A 16,201-nucleotide genomic window follows, 5' to 3' on the forward strand; every position below is an offset into this window, starting at 1 on the left:
TTCTGTCCAGGAAAGTTGGTAGCAACTTTTAGCTCCCTTGCATATTCAGAAGGGTTCCTTTGAACTTCAGCTCCATCAGACTAAGGGGTATAACTTACCATTGCACTTTCAGTCATAAACAAACAATATACACAGGATATCTGTCAAAGTATGCTGTATGTGAGCCCTTCCCGAATCTCAGTTACATAAATCAGCCATAGTCCTAATAATGTTTAACTCAAATAATAAGTCAGAAATAATATGTAACCCACAATTAACTCTGAACATCTTATTAAAGATACTAAACCTTAAAACAATCATTTTGAGGGTTAATATACTGAATCATGTTTTGTATAAGTAATTACTATACTTTACAAGACAAAAATGCTACTGAAGTATGTTCTTTGCAAATAAAATTGTTCGTCTGCAGTCAGACTTGAATACAGAAACTGTAAGTTACAATGTCGGTGAAGAACAAGTAATGGAGAAATGGAAGAAGTACCTGCCTCCTCATTTCTACCCTTGCCAATGTAGCATGCATAGTACTGTGATAATACAAATGGTAATACTGACAATTATCTGTTGCTCATTATCTAAAAGTTACTGGACTGTGTGAGCTTTACAAACAAGCAACAATTAGATATTCTCGTTTGAATATCACAATCTCCATATTTTGGTATCTGTTTCCAGTTGCTGTTGGTATAGTTCCACACAGAAGTTTTGAAACATATAATTGAATAATATGCAAGCACACGATTATATTTAGTGTTTGTGCAAACACAGCATACAAGGAAGAAAATGCAGACATCTGGTTACAAACTCACAAACATAATAATGACTTCAGCAATAGCTCCCAACACTAGTGACAGTTGGGTTTATTGGGTTTTCGGACTTTGTTGATCATCTAAGGTTAAAATGTGTATGACTTTTCAAAAACCAGATTTGTTTTTGTCTTCAGGTATATGGGACAGGGGTACCTGATCTGTTGGGTTCATTAGAAAGGGCTAGTCTCAATCACTGGACCAGAAGAGAAAAACTGATTTGGTTTTTGAAACGTCGTGCACATTTTAACCTTCGATGATGGACAAAGTCCAAAAACTCGATAAACCTGACTGTATCACACCAGAATCCACTAGTGACTTACCTATGGTGGAACACAGTTAACTGAGCAGAATATAGCCTTCAGCTTTGTTCTTTCATCAGAGTTTGTCACTCGGCTCAGAAAACTCATCAACATAATTTACATTTTTCTTCAAATTAGACAGACATTGTTGGTGTATTTGCTTAATAGACATCTGTCTTAAGGAGTTGTAATTAATGGAAGATGGGGAAAAGCCACATATAGACAGATACAAGTGATTACAAATGACTGGAATTATGATGCCAGCTGTACACTTACATCACTTCTAGTCTGGGACTTTGAAAATTTCAGGAACTTGGTTTTTGTTGTACAGAGTGTACATGTTGTAGGAGCCATTTTCAGGTTGATGATTCCTGAAGCTATATAACATTTCTGCATTATCTACCCAGTCATTGTATCCATCTCTGTGAGTGATACCAAATCGAAGTGAATGCAACTATCACATTAACTTTGAGCTAGGCTGGGTGACCAGAGTTTAATCAATCTGTAACTAGTGGAAATATTAACTGTTATAGTAAGTAAGTAAAGTATTATAATTCTTTAATTCATGATTAGCCTGGTCAGCATATATGCACATTTAACTTAAATTTTAATTTCATAAATAAATGTGGACCGCCACGGTGGTCTAGCGGTTAGAACGCTGGCCTTGTAATCCTGGGGGTCTCGGGTTCGATTCCCGGCGGTGCCCGAATTTATAACTTGTGTTGGGCAAGGCCGTGGTCTAGGCAACACGGAGTTTTCCTCCGTGGCATCCCAACAATTACTCCATTCACACACAGAAGAAGGCAATGGCAAACCACTTCTGGATCATCTGCCAAGAACGTATATGAACAGGTCCCAGTCCGAGAGAAGGATGGAAGGATCCTGTTCATATGGACCTGTCGTCAGACAGAACACTAAATAATAATAATAAATAAATGTGCTAGGACTGTCTAAAAGGCATGAGTTGCAGAGTAAGAAAATAAAATTTCCTCCTGAAACTTGTCAGATTCAGACTGAGGTGCACCATTTAAAATCAACTTGTAAAAGAATATAAAAACAAAGATAATTTTTATACCTTACTTTTAATAATAGTCACTTTGTTACAGTTAAGAGAAACAAATTACTTAACTTACTTGTACCGATTGACATGGAAAAGGAGTGAATATTTTCTATCCAGCACAACCCTCTTAAACACTCTCCTCATCCAACACCACCGCAGTTCACAAATTATTTGTATTTATATTATCTATTCTGCATCTGACCGGACCAACAAAGTACAGTTACAATTTAACACCTAACTTACAAAGCTTTGCTAATAGAAGACTGGATTTTCTTGGAAATCAGTTACTACTGACATCTAAATTCATGAGATGAGTTAAAGGGTGTGTATTTCTCTGGTCACATCATTTTATATATACTGTGGATTCTGGTTAATTGGGACATATCGGGACTAGAACACTTTGGCCCAATTAAGCTGCTGCCCCAATTATGCGAAGTTCTACGTAAAGAGTTAAAAAAGTTTATTCTTTAAGATTTGTTTAAAATAAATGGCTGCCCTGATTAACTGATAGTCCAATTAACCAGAATCCACTATATATATATATATATATATATATTTCCCACTTAATATTTGCAACAGAAACATTTGTAGCTATGTCTGTCGAGAATGTCGAAATAAGTGCATTTTGTATTGCGTCTTATTTCAGAGGTACACTATGTTAACAAAAATTGTACTTCAGAACAACTGTGAACCAGTTTGAACTGGTTCATAAGAAGTATTGGTTCTGGTTCATGGTTCAGATCAGGCAAAATTATGCGGTTTGGTTTTGGTTTGCAGTTTATTTCATTTCAAAGCCTTATGATTCTTTGTACGTGTGCTTCATTCTGTGTGAAGGAATTAAAACGTCAAGATGGCTGACTTCTGGGTTGTTGCACCACGTTGTCTGGTAGAAGTTTATCAGCGTTTCAGAGACGGTCATCACCCTTATGTTGGAGGCAGCAAGAACCTCTGAAACACTGGTAAACTTCTACCAGACAACGTGGCGCAACAACCCAGGAGTCAGCCATCTTGACTCACCGCCATGAAAATGTCAAATCCCACTAAGTTAAAGGTATTGTGTATTTGTTACATATCATACTTTATTAAATACTGGAATTAATGAATATTTGTAAGCAGTGTAAAATTTATGTGAAAACAACAGCATTGATAACAATGTGGAGGTGCCTTAAATGGAGTGTGTTTGATATAACTTTCCTGATTTAAAGAGCTATATTGCGCACCCCCTCCCCCCTAAATTTAGTCTAAGTTCTGTTTAGTGAATGTGGCGTCTATGTAGATGAGTAGGAAGTTTGCTGTGTCTCTATCTGTCATCATGCCAAATTTAAACCTTTTAACAGTGCTTGAAATAGTCTCAGTTTTAAAGTTCATTGTATATATGTTGCAATAACAAAGAGATAAAGTAATTTGATTCAGAGATCTCCTATGACTTGGTGTTCACAGTGTTTCACAAAAATGAATCGGTTACTGCAAAGAATATTGAGATCCGTCACTGAATTAAAGGATGGGCTGATAGATACATGGACACATGATTCCTTCAGAACCCTAAATGTATGTAGGCTTTCACCTGGCACAAACATTTACTACATAAAATGTTATAAACATTTTTTTGTCTGTATTTAATGTAATATAAATAGTGAAGTATGGGCTGATATTGACCAGAGTGACCCATTTTAATTGTACTGATATGAATGTTGTACCATTGGAAGTCTCTCAACCTTCTTTACAATGTTACCAGTGTGGCAGCTGAAATAGTGTTTTGAGAGGGGAGCAACTGCATTATCATTTAAATAAGTTCCCTAAAATATTTTATAGTGGTTGATGTTTGAAAAATAGGCAGCTTTTGTAAAGGCTGTTTTTATGTAGGGTGCACAATAACGACATGGTGGTGCTGTACTGTTCATTTAAATTGTGATGACTGATGAGCTATTGTAATAAGGCGAGTGTTGCATGAATTTTTTGAAACAAACTGGAGACATTTCTGTGTTTTTGTACATATGGAAAATTTGGTTGTTACAAACATAGAAATGGTACTAAATTCTGAGGTTATTTTTGACATCTTTCAGGTGGTCAAAAATAATGCTATTGAAAATAATGCACAGAAAATGAAGTTGCTAATGAATGTGTGATTCCAGCTGGCCTCTCCATGAGATAAGAGCCTTTAGAAGAAAGGGAGTATCATAGTGAGAACTTCTTGTTGAAGTCCTGCAATTGTCATTCTTTCAGGTGCGATGCAGATCCCGCAGCCCTAGCAAAATATGTATTTGCTTTAGTGAAGAAGGACAAGCCTGTGGCTGACCTGAGGGCAAGTATGGTTGAACAGCTGGATGTGTTTCTTCAGAGTGGTATGTTTATATTCATTTGTTATGTTCATTTAATGTGATTCCTGACACATATTTTTCTGCATGAAATATATTTATTTATAAGAATCATACTATGGCAACTGCTCTTGTGTCCTTAACAAATACGCCCTTGTTTTTTATATGGGTTTAGGTATTTCAGGTAGGACAGATTATGGTTTTTATTTGTGAAATAGCACTACTTTGACTGAAGTCAAAGTACAGGTGAGAAATCTTCAGGGCCCACACGGAAGGAGAATGTAGGATGAATATGTGGGAGTCCGGGAGGTCCACTGTAGCCCATACAAACTGACAGAGTAATTAGGGAAATGGGTGACATGAAACATGATTCCACTTTGATACTTTGGAATGAAACACTTGTAATAAAATCATCCTACATGAGAATGAGTAAGCAACTGTAAGACCTGTTTTGCATGGGAGTGATTGAAAACTAGCTGAATTTGTGATGCTCATGCAAAGTATTCAAGTGATTGGCTGGCCAAAATAACCGGAAACCATCTTATTTACTACTCCAACTTCTTGACTCAAGTACATTAGACCTGAGCGAATAAGAAACGTTGCTGTTGGTTTTCTAAGTAGCGAGAGAACGCACGCTACCAGTGCCATTGACAAGTACAAAGGCAGGTAGTGTTCATGACTGGGTCTCTTTGTTCGTCTGAAAGCGTTTTAACTTCTTTGGCTATTGTGAACGTTCTGGAGAGAACTGATCACTAGATTCCAGCAGCCGTATGTTTGTTTAGTAAAATATTAACTTTAATTGTGAAAAATAAATAATAAAGTCAAGTTTAGACACTCGTCTACTGGGTTGTTTTATCGCGTAGTCTTGTAGTTGTATGCCAGCATTTTGGATGAAGATACTGATTCCATCCTCAGAAATGAAGTGAGGATGGTTGTTAATTGGTGGGTTATATACGGTTAGATGGAGAATCATGAAAATTGACCAATCGGAACTATGGGAGGAAGGAGTGTGGTTTGAGCCAAGTCTGTGCTAATAGGATCAAAGAACAAGATTTCAATTCTAGGGCCACTGGAAGGGAAAGCCTGGTCAAGAGAATGAAAATTTTTGGCCACATCGAGGAAAGTCAGATGAAGAGGAAGTGCTCGTATTTGCAGAGAGAACATCTCTTCCATTGTTTGAGGATAAGAGGCTTCTATGACCTGCAAAGGAGAATCTATCCTCTCTTTTGAATTTGTTAGGATGTATCGCAGTTCTACGATAAAGATGGGGTTACAGTCAGAGTTGATTTATAACTAAGCTTCATTGACTGTGGCAACTGAAAATGAAAACTTTGTTCATACATTTGTGAATAGGTTGAAGTAAAGGTGTGCATGGTGTGTGGCTGTGGGTTCAAACAGCCTGGGTTTGATTCCAGGCAGGGTTAAGGATATTTCTGTCATAACCACTGTGTATAAACTTTCTTAGGGTACTCTCAGCATCCTCTCCACTAGTGTAATGGGCTGTTTCAGAGTGAACTTAGCCAGTGCTTAGGTTAAGTGTTCATGAACTTTACTTTTTATTCTAATTCCTTCTGCTGGAAGCTTTATGTTGTTAGTGTGTAATATTTAAATCTGATTAGCATTTTTATTTATAAACTAGCAGAGTGCTTGCATGATACTGTGAGGAAATTTTTACAAATGCTGACATATCTGATCAGACTTTATTGGCTGAAAGGTTATCATAGGCCTGATCATTCAATACTTATTTTTGAATAGCATAGACAAATTTATTATCTTTAATCCCAAGAGAGATTTGTTTTTTTTTTACAGTATTATCTGCATAAAATAGTTTCAGAGATATTTGTCAGGATTTTACCCATTCCTTCTGTTTGAGCGTAAATAGTACTTTGGCCTGATTTTCCCCATTTGATACACGCGTTGTGGGATGCAGAGCAGTTTTACGGCAAAGGCTATCGCCTTTGTGCCATTGCTGTGTTCGATGAGTATTGGCCATCATTTGGGTGATCACACAGGAAGGATATGCTCTATAGTGCAGATAGTAAATGATGATCTGTGTGTTTTTTAAAATGTTATTTATGAATGAATCGTACTCCTGATGATAGTATAAAAACTATTGAAACAGGTGCCCTACAGCATTGTAACACTTACATGTCTACAAGCCTCATTGATGCTATTATGTAACCTGTGCTATCGAGGAAGTGTCACTAGATAAACAAAGAAAAAACAGTATAAACTTCTTCAGAAACTTTCCTTACAAATAAAAACTTCATGTGTTCACGGCTTTCAGTTAGAAATTATTATTCAGGTAGCTAGTAGCTACGTTTCTTGCAGGGAGATGTTGAACCACTAGTTTAAGTTGCTTCCTGTGCTGTAATATAACATTTTCCCAGTATGTTGAACTGTGACATTGTAAATAATAAAAATTGTTGGAATGTACTCACTTTTTGAGTGAATGTGCAAACCAGTACTTAAACTTACCATAAGCAGTGTAACAACTTCCTTTCTTTTTCATAACATATTGTTTAAAGTTCAGGAAGGAAAATAGTTTTCTTTTTCACAGTACAGTTACCACTACTTTGATACATAATGTGGCATTGTGTTACATCCTGTATATTAAAATGGAAGAGAGGAAGTTGTCTTCCTTATTTAGGGATATTTTATGGCTTAAATTTAAATTCTTCTCCCACAGAAACAAAGAAATTTGTAGATTTGTTATTCAAGACGCTGGAGACACAGGTGTATGATGTACCAGCTACATCTGCTGCGATGGTAGTACACCATACTGCATCAACAGATGTAGCACCAGTAATTGCCGTTGAGCCAGCTCCAGCCAAAGTACTTGTCACCAAACAGGCAGCAGAGCCAATATTGTCGGAGTCACAGAATACAGCTAATGCGTCCAATGCCCAGCCTGTAACTGGAAATCAGGTGAATGTCTGTTTAGTTCTGCGTCAGAATTTTCTAAATGGTCTGGACAAGTTGTTACTAATCCAGCTTCATGCTCAGGAGGTCCTGTTTGAAACACCAACCCGGAGATTGGCTTTCCTGAGGCTTTTTGTGATTTTACTCAGTCCCTCTGGGCAAATTCTTGGAATGTGTCGTAAGTTGGGTCACAGCTGTTTTCTTCCATAGCCTTTCAAATTTATTATTTACTATTTGATGCTGTGTGAGGCAGGGTAGCTCAGTCTGTATAGTGACTGGCTACAGACTGGATGACTGGGGTTTGATCCCCGATGGGGGCAGAGGATTTTCCTCTAGCCTTTCTGGGGCCCACCCAGCCTCCTGTCCAATTGGTACCGGGGTCATTTCCTGGGGGGTAAAGCGTGGCCGGGGTGTGATGCTGACTTCTTCCTCCCATCTAGTGCTGAGGTTAAGAATGAGTAGGAGCTATCTCTCTCCCCCCCCCCCCCCCCTCCAAAGGACCTACATGGCAAAAAGTGGGACAGCTTTTTTTACTTTACTTTTGCTGTTTGATGCTGTGTAACCAGAGTTATTGAAAGTATAATTAAATAAACCGAGAAGTGCTGTGGAACGTGGGTGGCTATCAGACTCCCACCACTGTACACACATGTTGAAGTGCCATGGCTGACTCAAGAATTTAATATCTGATCACGCTGCTGTCACGGTGTCAGAATTATGTTTGCCAGTGCTGTTTTCACTTGAAGAATGGTGTGTTAGAAGTTGGGGTTTGTACCTCAGCTGCTGATGTGTCACTAGTAGGCTGCAACCATATTTCTTCAAGCAGAACTTACATATTGCTATATATATAGGTTAATATCTTATCTGGAAGATTTAAAACTGTTCTTTATAGTTGACCAGTCCTCTCTCTCTCTCTTCCCCTTTGGAGTTATGTGGGTCTTGGGAAGGTTTTGATCTTCTGCTCTCATTCTTTGATTGGAAGGGAATTAGGATTAGCATAATACACTGGCGTGGTTATTTATGTGCAAACACCCACAAACGGTATGTTAACAAAACTCTTTATTCCTTACAGGTTTTTCACTCCTCTTTTAAAATGTTTCTGTAAGTGTGTCGTTAAACTATTATTATTATTAAGTGTTCTGTCTTACGACAGGTCCATTGCTCTGCCCAAAAAGAGCTCTCCAGTTGTCCCTATTCTCGGCTTCTCGTTTTAATTCCTGGAACGTCATCTTCTTTCCTTGTTTAAGGTCGTCGGTTAGCTGTATCAGTCTTCTTCCCAGTCCTCGCTTTCCTTCAACCTGGCCTTCGATGATATCACTCAGTAACCCATTCCTTCTCATAATATGTCCCAGCCAGTTAGCTTTCCTTCGTGTAATCGCCTGCAGAATGTTTCTTCGCTCGTTGACTCTCCTCAATACTTCTTCGTTGGTCACTCGATCCGTCCACCTGATCTTCTCTATTCTTCTCCAACACCACATTTCAAAACTCTCCAGGTATTTCTGTTCCTTCTTCCTGAGTGTCCAAGTCTCTGCTCCATACAGCGCGACTGCTCCTTAATAAAATGTTACAATTGTCATTCATTCCAGTAAAATAGGAGAAAACGTAATTTTCTGCAGTTTCCAGGTAGGTTCCAGGCTGGGTTGTCTGTTACTCAAGTGGGTTATGCACCTTGACTTGTCCTGGCTGTGTCTGTCAGCTTCTGGGCCTCTGTTGTTTGGATTCTGCGAACTCAAGCCCTTCCATTGTTGGTCCATTGTCTAATCCTGCCACCTTTACATTGTCCAGCAACCTGATGTTCGTCATATGCTCCTGCAATACCAACGTTTTCCCCCGAGTACCTTTTTTTCTTGGCTTTTAAACAGTTTCCTTTCCACCAGAGGGAAGACTGAGTCAATCAACTTTTGGATGTAAAGGCCGCCATTCACGATCGCTCCAGATGGATGACATCCGAATGGATGACGTCCAAACGGATGTCGTCCAAAGAGGTACTACATTCACGGTCGCGTCACGCCAGTCGCGGTTTGTTGTCCCTCTATATTAAAAGGAAAAAACCAAAACGAAAGTGGTCAAAGCAATGGCTCTTAAATAGAAGCAATTTAAGTCCTTGTGCTCCTTTCTGAAGCAACTTCTAAGGGAATTTTCTTTGTTGGCGGTAGGATTTTTGGTTTTAAATAAAACCACCAATTCTTCCATTGCTAAGCTTCTTTTAGCTTTATCATGATAGTCTTCATTACTTATCTGCCACAAACATGGCAACTCTCTATATTTCTCAATCACCTCAATAACAAACTCACGACCCGACATTATACAAGTTTGGACTTCACTGGACGAAGGCTCGTGGCAGACTGGCATGAGAATGGACCATGCTTCCGCCACTCACGAACCGATTTGGAGTGGCTCGATCGCCGATTCCCCCATTCACGATACTATGGCACGATGGAGTGATGGAGCGATCGGATGGATTATGGCTCGACAGAATATCCAAACGAGCCCACCACGCCACGCCAATGGACTTCAGTTTCCGCATTCACGGTACAATTTTGGAGCGACACCGCGCCATTTGGACGAATGGAGCGATCGTGAATGGCGGCTTTAAGCATTACAGCATTGCAAACTCCATTCTGTGATATCTTTATGGCGCAGTGTTTAGTCACATGGATAATTTTGCACTGTGTACGTGTTTATTCTATTTGTAAATCGCCCGTCAAGAATTAAAGGAAAATCAAAAATAGTAAGCACACAATCATAAATATTGTCACATATGGTAGCAGTAATGTTGCCCTAGAGAACATATTACCCCCACCTTGACCCAAGAGTCTCATAGGTAGCTGCAGTGATGTGGCAGGAGGTAGAGGTGTGAATTCATTGCCACTTAAGGCTGATTCTTGAAGTGAGAAATAAGTGAATAATGAGTGTGATGTCAGTGGAAAGTAGAGCACAAAACAGTGTGTTGTGATATAAAAGCAAATATTTGTTCCCAGATAATCTGTGGAGCGTTAGGCGTTAATTCAGGAAATGATCAGTTGTACTCATAAAAGTGTGAAATAAATTCATCTTCTGACAGAAAACTGGAATCTTTAGCTGCAGAAACTTCATCAAAATAAATGTTTGTATGGATGTTGACTGTTATCCCTTAAGTATAACAATTATTAGCACTAATTTATTAAATATCCTGCAGTTAATGAAATTATTTTATTGCAGGTGGTGGCAGGCGTGACTTCATTGGTGAACTCTGTGCAAACCAATGGGTCTATATCTTTGCCATTGCATAAGCGTGATTTGGATTTGCAGGCACGTAGTACACACAGAAAATCTGATTTGGTAAGGAAATTTCATGTAGATTCAGTGTTTAGGAGGATTTTTCAGGTCTAAAGAAACTTATGTACATTACGACTAAGTGAGATTTGAGGTCCTTACAGCGCCAAGTATGAAGATGGCTGTTTTCTGAGTTTCTGCGCCATATAGTCTGATAGAAGTTAAGTAACATCATTAAACTTCTACCAGACTACGCCACACAGCAGCCCAGAAGACAGCGATATTCAAATCAGGACTCTAATGTGTTTTCTTTTAATTTATTAAACCCTTTCAAGTTATTGCTTGTCTAAATAATATTAAAGAATTCAATCTACACCACAAAAAAAATAACACATTACCATTACATGAATCAGTTTATTCATGCTATCTATAGAAATTGTCACTGTTTACAATGGCAATCATTTATTATTAAGTGTTCTGTCTTACGACAGGTCCATTGCTCTGCCCAAAAAGAGCTCTCCAGTTGTCCCTATTCTCGGCTTCTCGCTTTAATTCCTGGAACGTCATCTTCTTTCCTTGTTTAAGGTCGTCGGTTAGCTGTATCAACCTTCTTCCTAGTCCTCTCTTTCCTTCAACCTGGCCTTCGGTGATATCACTCATTAATCCATTCGGCAATCATTAACGACCCATAAATAAAAAATGCACAGTTATAAAGCAGGTAGTACATATAGTTCTCACCAGGCTTTAAAAGTTGATCATATATCTCATGAGGTAATCTATGCAAGTGAAATTCTGCCAGAACTTTGTATTTGTATAGTACATGATAGACGGGAACTTTTTGCTTACAGTAGAATCAAGAATAGTATTGGGGAGGGGGGGTCTAGATAAGAATTTTAAAATGTAGGAGTCATCCACCTTAGATCTTTTCTCTGATTTATTAATGATTCTATGTAGTCAGTGTAATGTGTTGGTTATTCATATTGTAAGCATATAATACAAGTCTCCAGAAAACTTTAGCGCTAAACCTCTAGTGTGAAATAATGTTGCTTGAAAAAGTTACTTGAAGTTGCAGTTTTAATTTTTAATGATTTTATTATCGTGTTGAAGGTCATGAATAACCATTGTACTTGAGTTCACTAAGCAGTCACTGAAAGAGAGGAGTGGAAAATGGCTAAGTGCTGCTCCCTATAAGCTTAGAATATGCATCTCAAGAATTTTTCATCCCCAGTTTTTAAGCAGCTGTTTTATTCTTTTCTACAGTCGGGATAGCTCAGTCAGTATAGTGACTAGCTAAGGGCTGGACGACTGGGGTTCGATCCCCGACGGGGGCAGAGGATTTTTCCTCTAGCCTCTGCGTCCAGACCGGCTCTGGGGCCCACCCAGCCTCCTCTACAATGGGTACCGGGGTCCTTACCCGGGGGTAAAGCCGGCCGGGGCGTGATGCTGACCACTCACCCCCATCTAGTGCCGAGGTCAAGGAAGAGAGGAGCTATACCTCCTCTCACCCCAAACGCCTACATGGCGTGTAGTGGGACAAACTTTACTTTACTTTACTTACAGTCTTCAGTTCATCTGATTTGTCATGTCTAGAACGGTGGATGACATTCCTCACAAACAGAAGCAAGATGATGTACATTACAGTCCATGACTGTAATCTTGAGACTTGCAAGGAATGCAGTAAGTCCATAGCATTAAATGCAGACGCTATCTTACCTTCTTTCTCCTTCACCCCATCTCCTAACCCGCAAGTCTCAAGATTACAGTCGTGGACTCTAATTACTCTTCTTTGTACTGGAGATTTATTTTGTTTTCCAGGCTTCTTTAATCTTCAATTTATAACTGCAGTGCTTCTTCTTTGAGCAGTTTTCACATTTCTTCCACGTCAATTAAAGACATGTAATTTACCTGCATGTCTGTTGAACTGATAAGAGCTTAATGTAAAAGTTGTTTAATACTTGTTATTTAGGACAAAGATGATAAAGGTCGCATTGGAGGACGAAATCGACATCGTAACTCTAGGTCTCCTTCAAGAGGCCGATCTCGGTCCCGTTCTTGGGATCGCACAAGAAGGTCACGTAGTCGGGACAGGGATCGCGAGAGAGATCGAGAGAGAGTCAGAGAGAGGGACAGGAGTAGGGCGTGGCGAAACAAATCCCCTCCACCCAGAAGATACGAAAGGGATCGAAGGTAAGAAACATGAACTGCATTATCAGAAATATTGGGAGTGGATGTGATGGCATTGTTCTGTTGTTAATCTATTTTCTTCTCACTTTGACAGAGGGATAGGTGCTATACTGCGAGATAAAATGGGAAGATAAAGTTTATTGTGATTCAAGTACCATGCAGTAAAGTATATAATGGGGTGTGGATGTAAAATTCCTTTCATTCTCAAATTCTGCATGAGATGGAAGGAAATGGCTTCGTGCTTTGACAGCTCATGGTATTAATGTTTTCAGGAGTATTAAGGCTTTGAGAATACCACACTTGTTACCCATCAGCAGTATTTGAACCCTTTCACTGAGGACTTTAAATGCCTGAGATATAACCTGCCCAGGGTATTTTCTCATACATTTTATGCTACAAGAATTGTACACTGAAAGCTTTTGAAACATATAATTGTTTACAAACTTACAAGACCAAATGCTTTTCAGTAAATTTGAAATTCCTTGGTGTGTGTAGACCTGGAAGCACTGCAAGACACAAAGAGCCTTCTTGCAATTGGGGCACCTCTTCTGTGACCAGCAGATGACACATCTTCTTGAGTGATTTTTTTGTTTTTGTAACAAACTGTGGAAAGCATAATTTCCATAAATCTGGGGGGGGATTATGGGTTTTTGATGGCTGCCACCTTTGCTGTTGGTTCTGTTGCCATCTGTGCACTACCAACTTTTCATCCATAGTCAGTTGGAAATCCAGACTAGACATTTTTCCTCATTTTTTCGTATGTATTGTATGTGCATTTAGGCATACAGCATAAAGCATATATCTAAGTATCTTTTTGTAATATTTATGAAGCCTTGCGTGTGTCATTTTCTAACTTTGGAGTTGGGAGTCATTCCTGTCAACAACACAACTCCCCCTCCCCCCAATTTTCATGTCATAATCAAGTATAGCAACAGGCTTTTGTACCACACCCTTCATTGAAGTGCCCCATGATGAATGGAACCCTTTAATGATCACATTTATTTATCCTTCCATTTGAGGGTCATTTGCTTCTCCAAGAATGCCTTCACTAAGTCACCTGTCTGAAGCCCAGCTCATTTTACACATTATGGGAATTCTTTTCTATTGGTCCTCATTGTGCCAGCAGTATCACTATTTCTGGTGCAGAGCGAGCGTAGAAGTTTTGGGGCTGGTGTACCAGTTATCTATATCAGTAGTGTTCAACCTGGGGTACGCGTACCCCCGGGGGTACGCGAAGACATCTTAGGGGTATGTGAAATTTAAAAAAATGTATGTATTATCATCATTGTCATTGCAGTCATCATGACTGTTGTCTACAAGTACCTCCATGTCAGTATCTTCATCCAGAGCACCACCAATTTCTTTCATGCTGAGAGAAACACGCTTTGCACTAACTTCCACCACTTTTTAAGCAATGCTGCGCATGGCACAAACAATTGTAGGGTTGCAAAGAATTCAGTGAATTGGTATAAGTTGTCTTCTGAATCCTGCACAATATTCTAATTCTTATTGCACTAATGTGGAGTGGCAACGTATTGTCTCATCATATCCAATCTGATGGTTAGTAACTGTTCACCAATTGAACTAAAAATTTGTTCTTTTAAAAGTACTTTGAGATTAGTTTTTTCAGAGTTTACTGTCAGATTCAGTATTTTGTTCTTTTCGAAACACTAGGAGGAGCTGGTCTAGGTCTAATTCTCCACCTGGTACGACTGGTCCTGTGGTTAGGACCCGGAGCATGGGGAACTCGCGTTCTCGGTCTAGGTCACCACGCTACAATCACAGAGGACGCTATCGTAACAGATCCCCTCCTGGGCGGCTGTCCCTCTCTCATTCGCGGTCTCGATCCAATGGTAAGTAGTTTTAGGTCTGATTTATATACTGGGATGCTGTAGCTGAAATGTTATATGGAACAAATGCTAGGCATTCAAATGAAAACGATTTAATTGTAGATTTAGTAACGCCGCAAATCACAAGAATCCAGTCCTTGTCACTACTTTTGTGCTGGTACCATTCATCTCAAAACAGAGTACCTGTGCTTGTGAATTGGAGAGTTTATGAAGGAACACATGCATCGAATGAATGTCCATTGAAATTCTTATAGAAAATAATGGCAGTTATTGTACTATTGATAACCTCCTCAATAAATGTGTGTTTTTCTAGAGAGGACGCGGGATAAAAAGGATTCTTTGTCAGGAGCAGGCACTCCTACACAAGACAGTAACCATGGGGATGTGGACATGAGGCTCACAACTACATCTCAGAGCATCCAGAGTGTAGTCAGTGCTGGTGGTAAGACTGCCGACAGTGGTGCCAATTCAGGAACTACTCTACTATCTGGAATCTATCATGCCAAGAGAAGATGTCGAGATTTTGATGGTAAAATTCATGTGTAAAACACCTGGTTGATATTTGTATAGGAGACAGTTTTTTGTACCTCAAACGGAGGAAAATGTAAGTGGGCATTGTGGGACATTTATGCTTAAAATTACTATTTAGCTATGTCATTAGTGGGAAGAGACTTCTACAAAACATTAGTTTATCTTGGGCAGATGGGCTAATTACTTTATAAAAAAGTGTTTATCTTGGTTTTAGTTATAGTTTATTCACGTTTATTTCTTCATCTGTAATGTTGATTTCAGTCTCTTTCTGTGTGCGTGCGTGCATGTGCACACATACACACACACATGTGCACATGTAATTTATCTTCTCCCACAGTAATCTGTAAATGCATGAAGGTGAGGAGACAAGTAACAGGAAAGAATCACTTTGTTGCTTCATTGAGTTAATAATATTACGCTTGGGGCTGTGCGGTAAAGAAGAAACAAAATAGGAAAATGTCAGTCTGAGAGACACTGAGAAATATTCCACTGTAGCATGAGTGGCGAATAAAGTATGCAAATCTTGGGCCGGAGAAGTACTATTATGCCTGGATCTGTCCTCGTCTGTAGTGAGGGGGCACCTACATTGTGGGGTTCGTTAGAATGAGCTAATCTCGGTCACTGGACCAGTGATTGTGATTAGCTCACTACACCTGAAGAAGAGGTCAGATGCAGTCCTTAAAATGTTGCACATTTTATAACAGCAGGCAGTGGACAAGGCCAAAAAATCTAGCAATCGAGACTCCTCTCATGATGTTTATCAGTTAACATTTTGGACATATTTTTAGTTTTCTCCAATATTCCTTGTTTATCTTGCATTTATGTAATTAATCATCCCTACAGTACTAGGTGAAGAATACAAATTATGAAGCTTCCTTATAGATTTAACCCTTCAGCGTGGAGTGCCGAACATCGCTCGTCATGACGTAGTCATCCCATGGCGTGGAGTGCCGAGCACTGCTCGCATAATGCGCGCTAAGACTTC

General features: G+C 39.3%; 1 protein-coding gene across 3 annotated transcripts in view; it reads left to right on the forward strand.

Moving 5' to 3' along the window:
• Positions 1-16,201, forward strand: part of swm (Zinc finger protein swm) — a 42,496-nt gene that overhangs the window by 1,920 nt on the left and 24,375 nt on the right. For all 3 annotated transcript variants that reach the window (XM_022072253.2, XM_022072251.2, XM_022072252.2), the window contains exons 2-7: positions 4,386-4,504; positions 7,167-7,405; positions 10,598-10,717; positions 12,618-12,838; positions 14,510-14,688; positions 14,999-15,214. In XM_022072253.2, the coding sequence (XP_021927945.1) occupies positions 4,386-4,504; positions 7,167-7,405; positions 10,598-10,717; positions 12,618-12,838; positions 14,510-14,688; positions 14,999-15,214 (1,094 nt within the window). The remainder of the gene's footprint in view (positions 1-4,385; positions 4,505-7,166; positions 7,406-10,597; positions 10,718-12,617; positions 12,839-14,509; positions 14,689-14,998; positions 15,215-16,201) is intronic.

Source organism: Zootermopsis nevadensis, unplaced genomic scaffold (assembly GCF_977971745.1).
Source record: "Zootermopsis nevadensis isolate Lab colony 2312 unplaced genomic scaffold, Znev_1.0 Znev_ptg000030l, whole genome shotgun sequence".
Lineage (NCBI taxonomy): Eukaryota > Metazoa > Arthropoda > Insecta > Blattodea > Termopsidae > Zootermopsis > Zootermopsis nevadensis.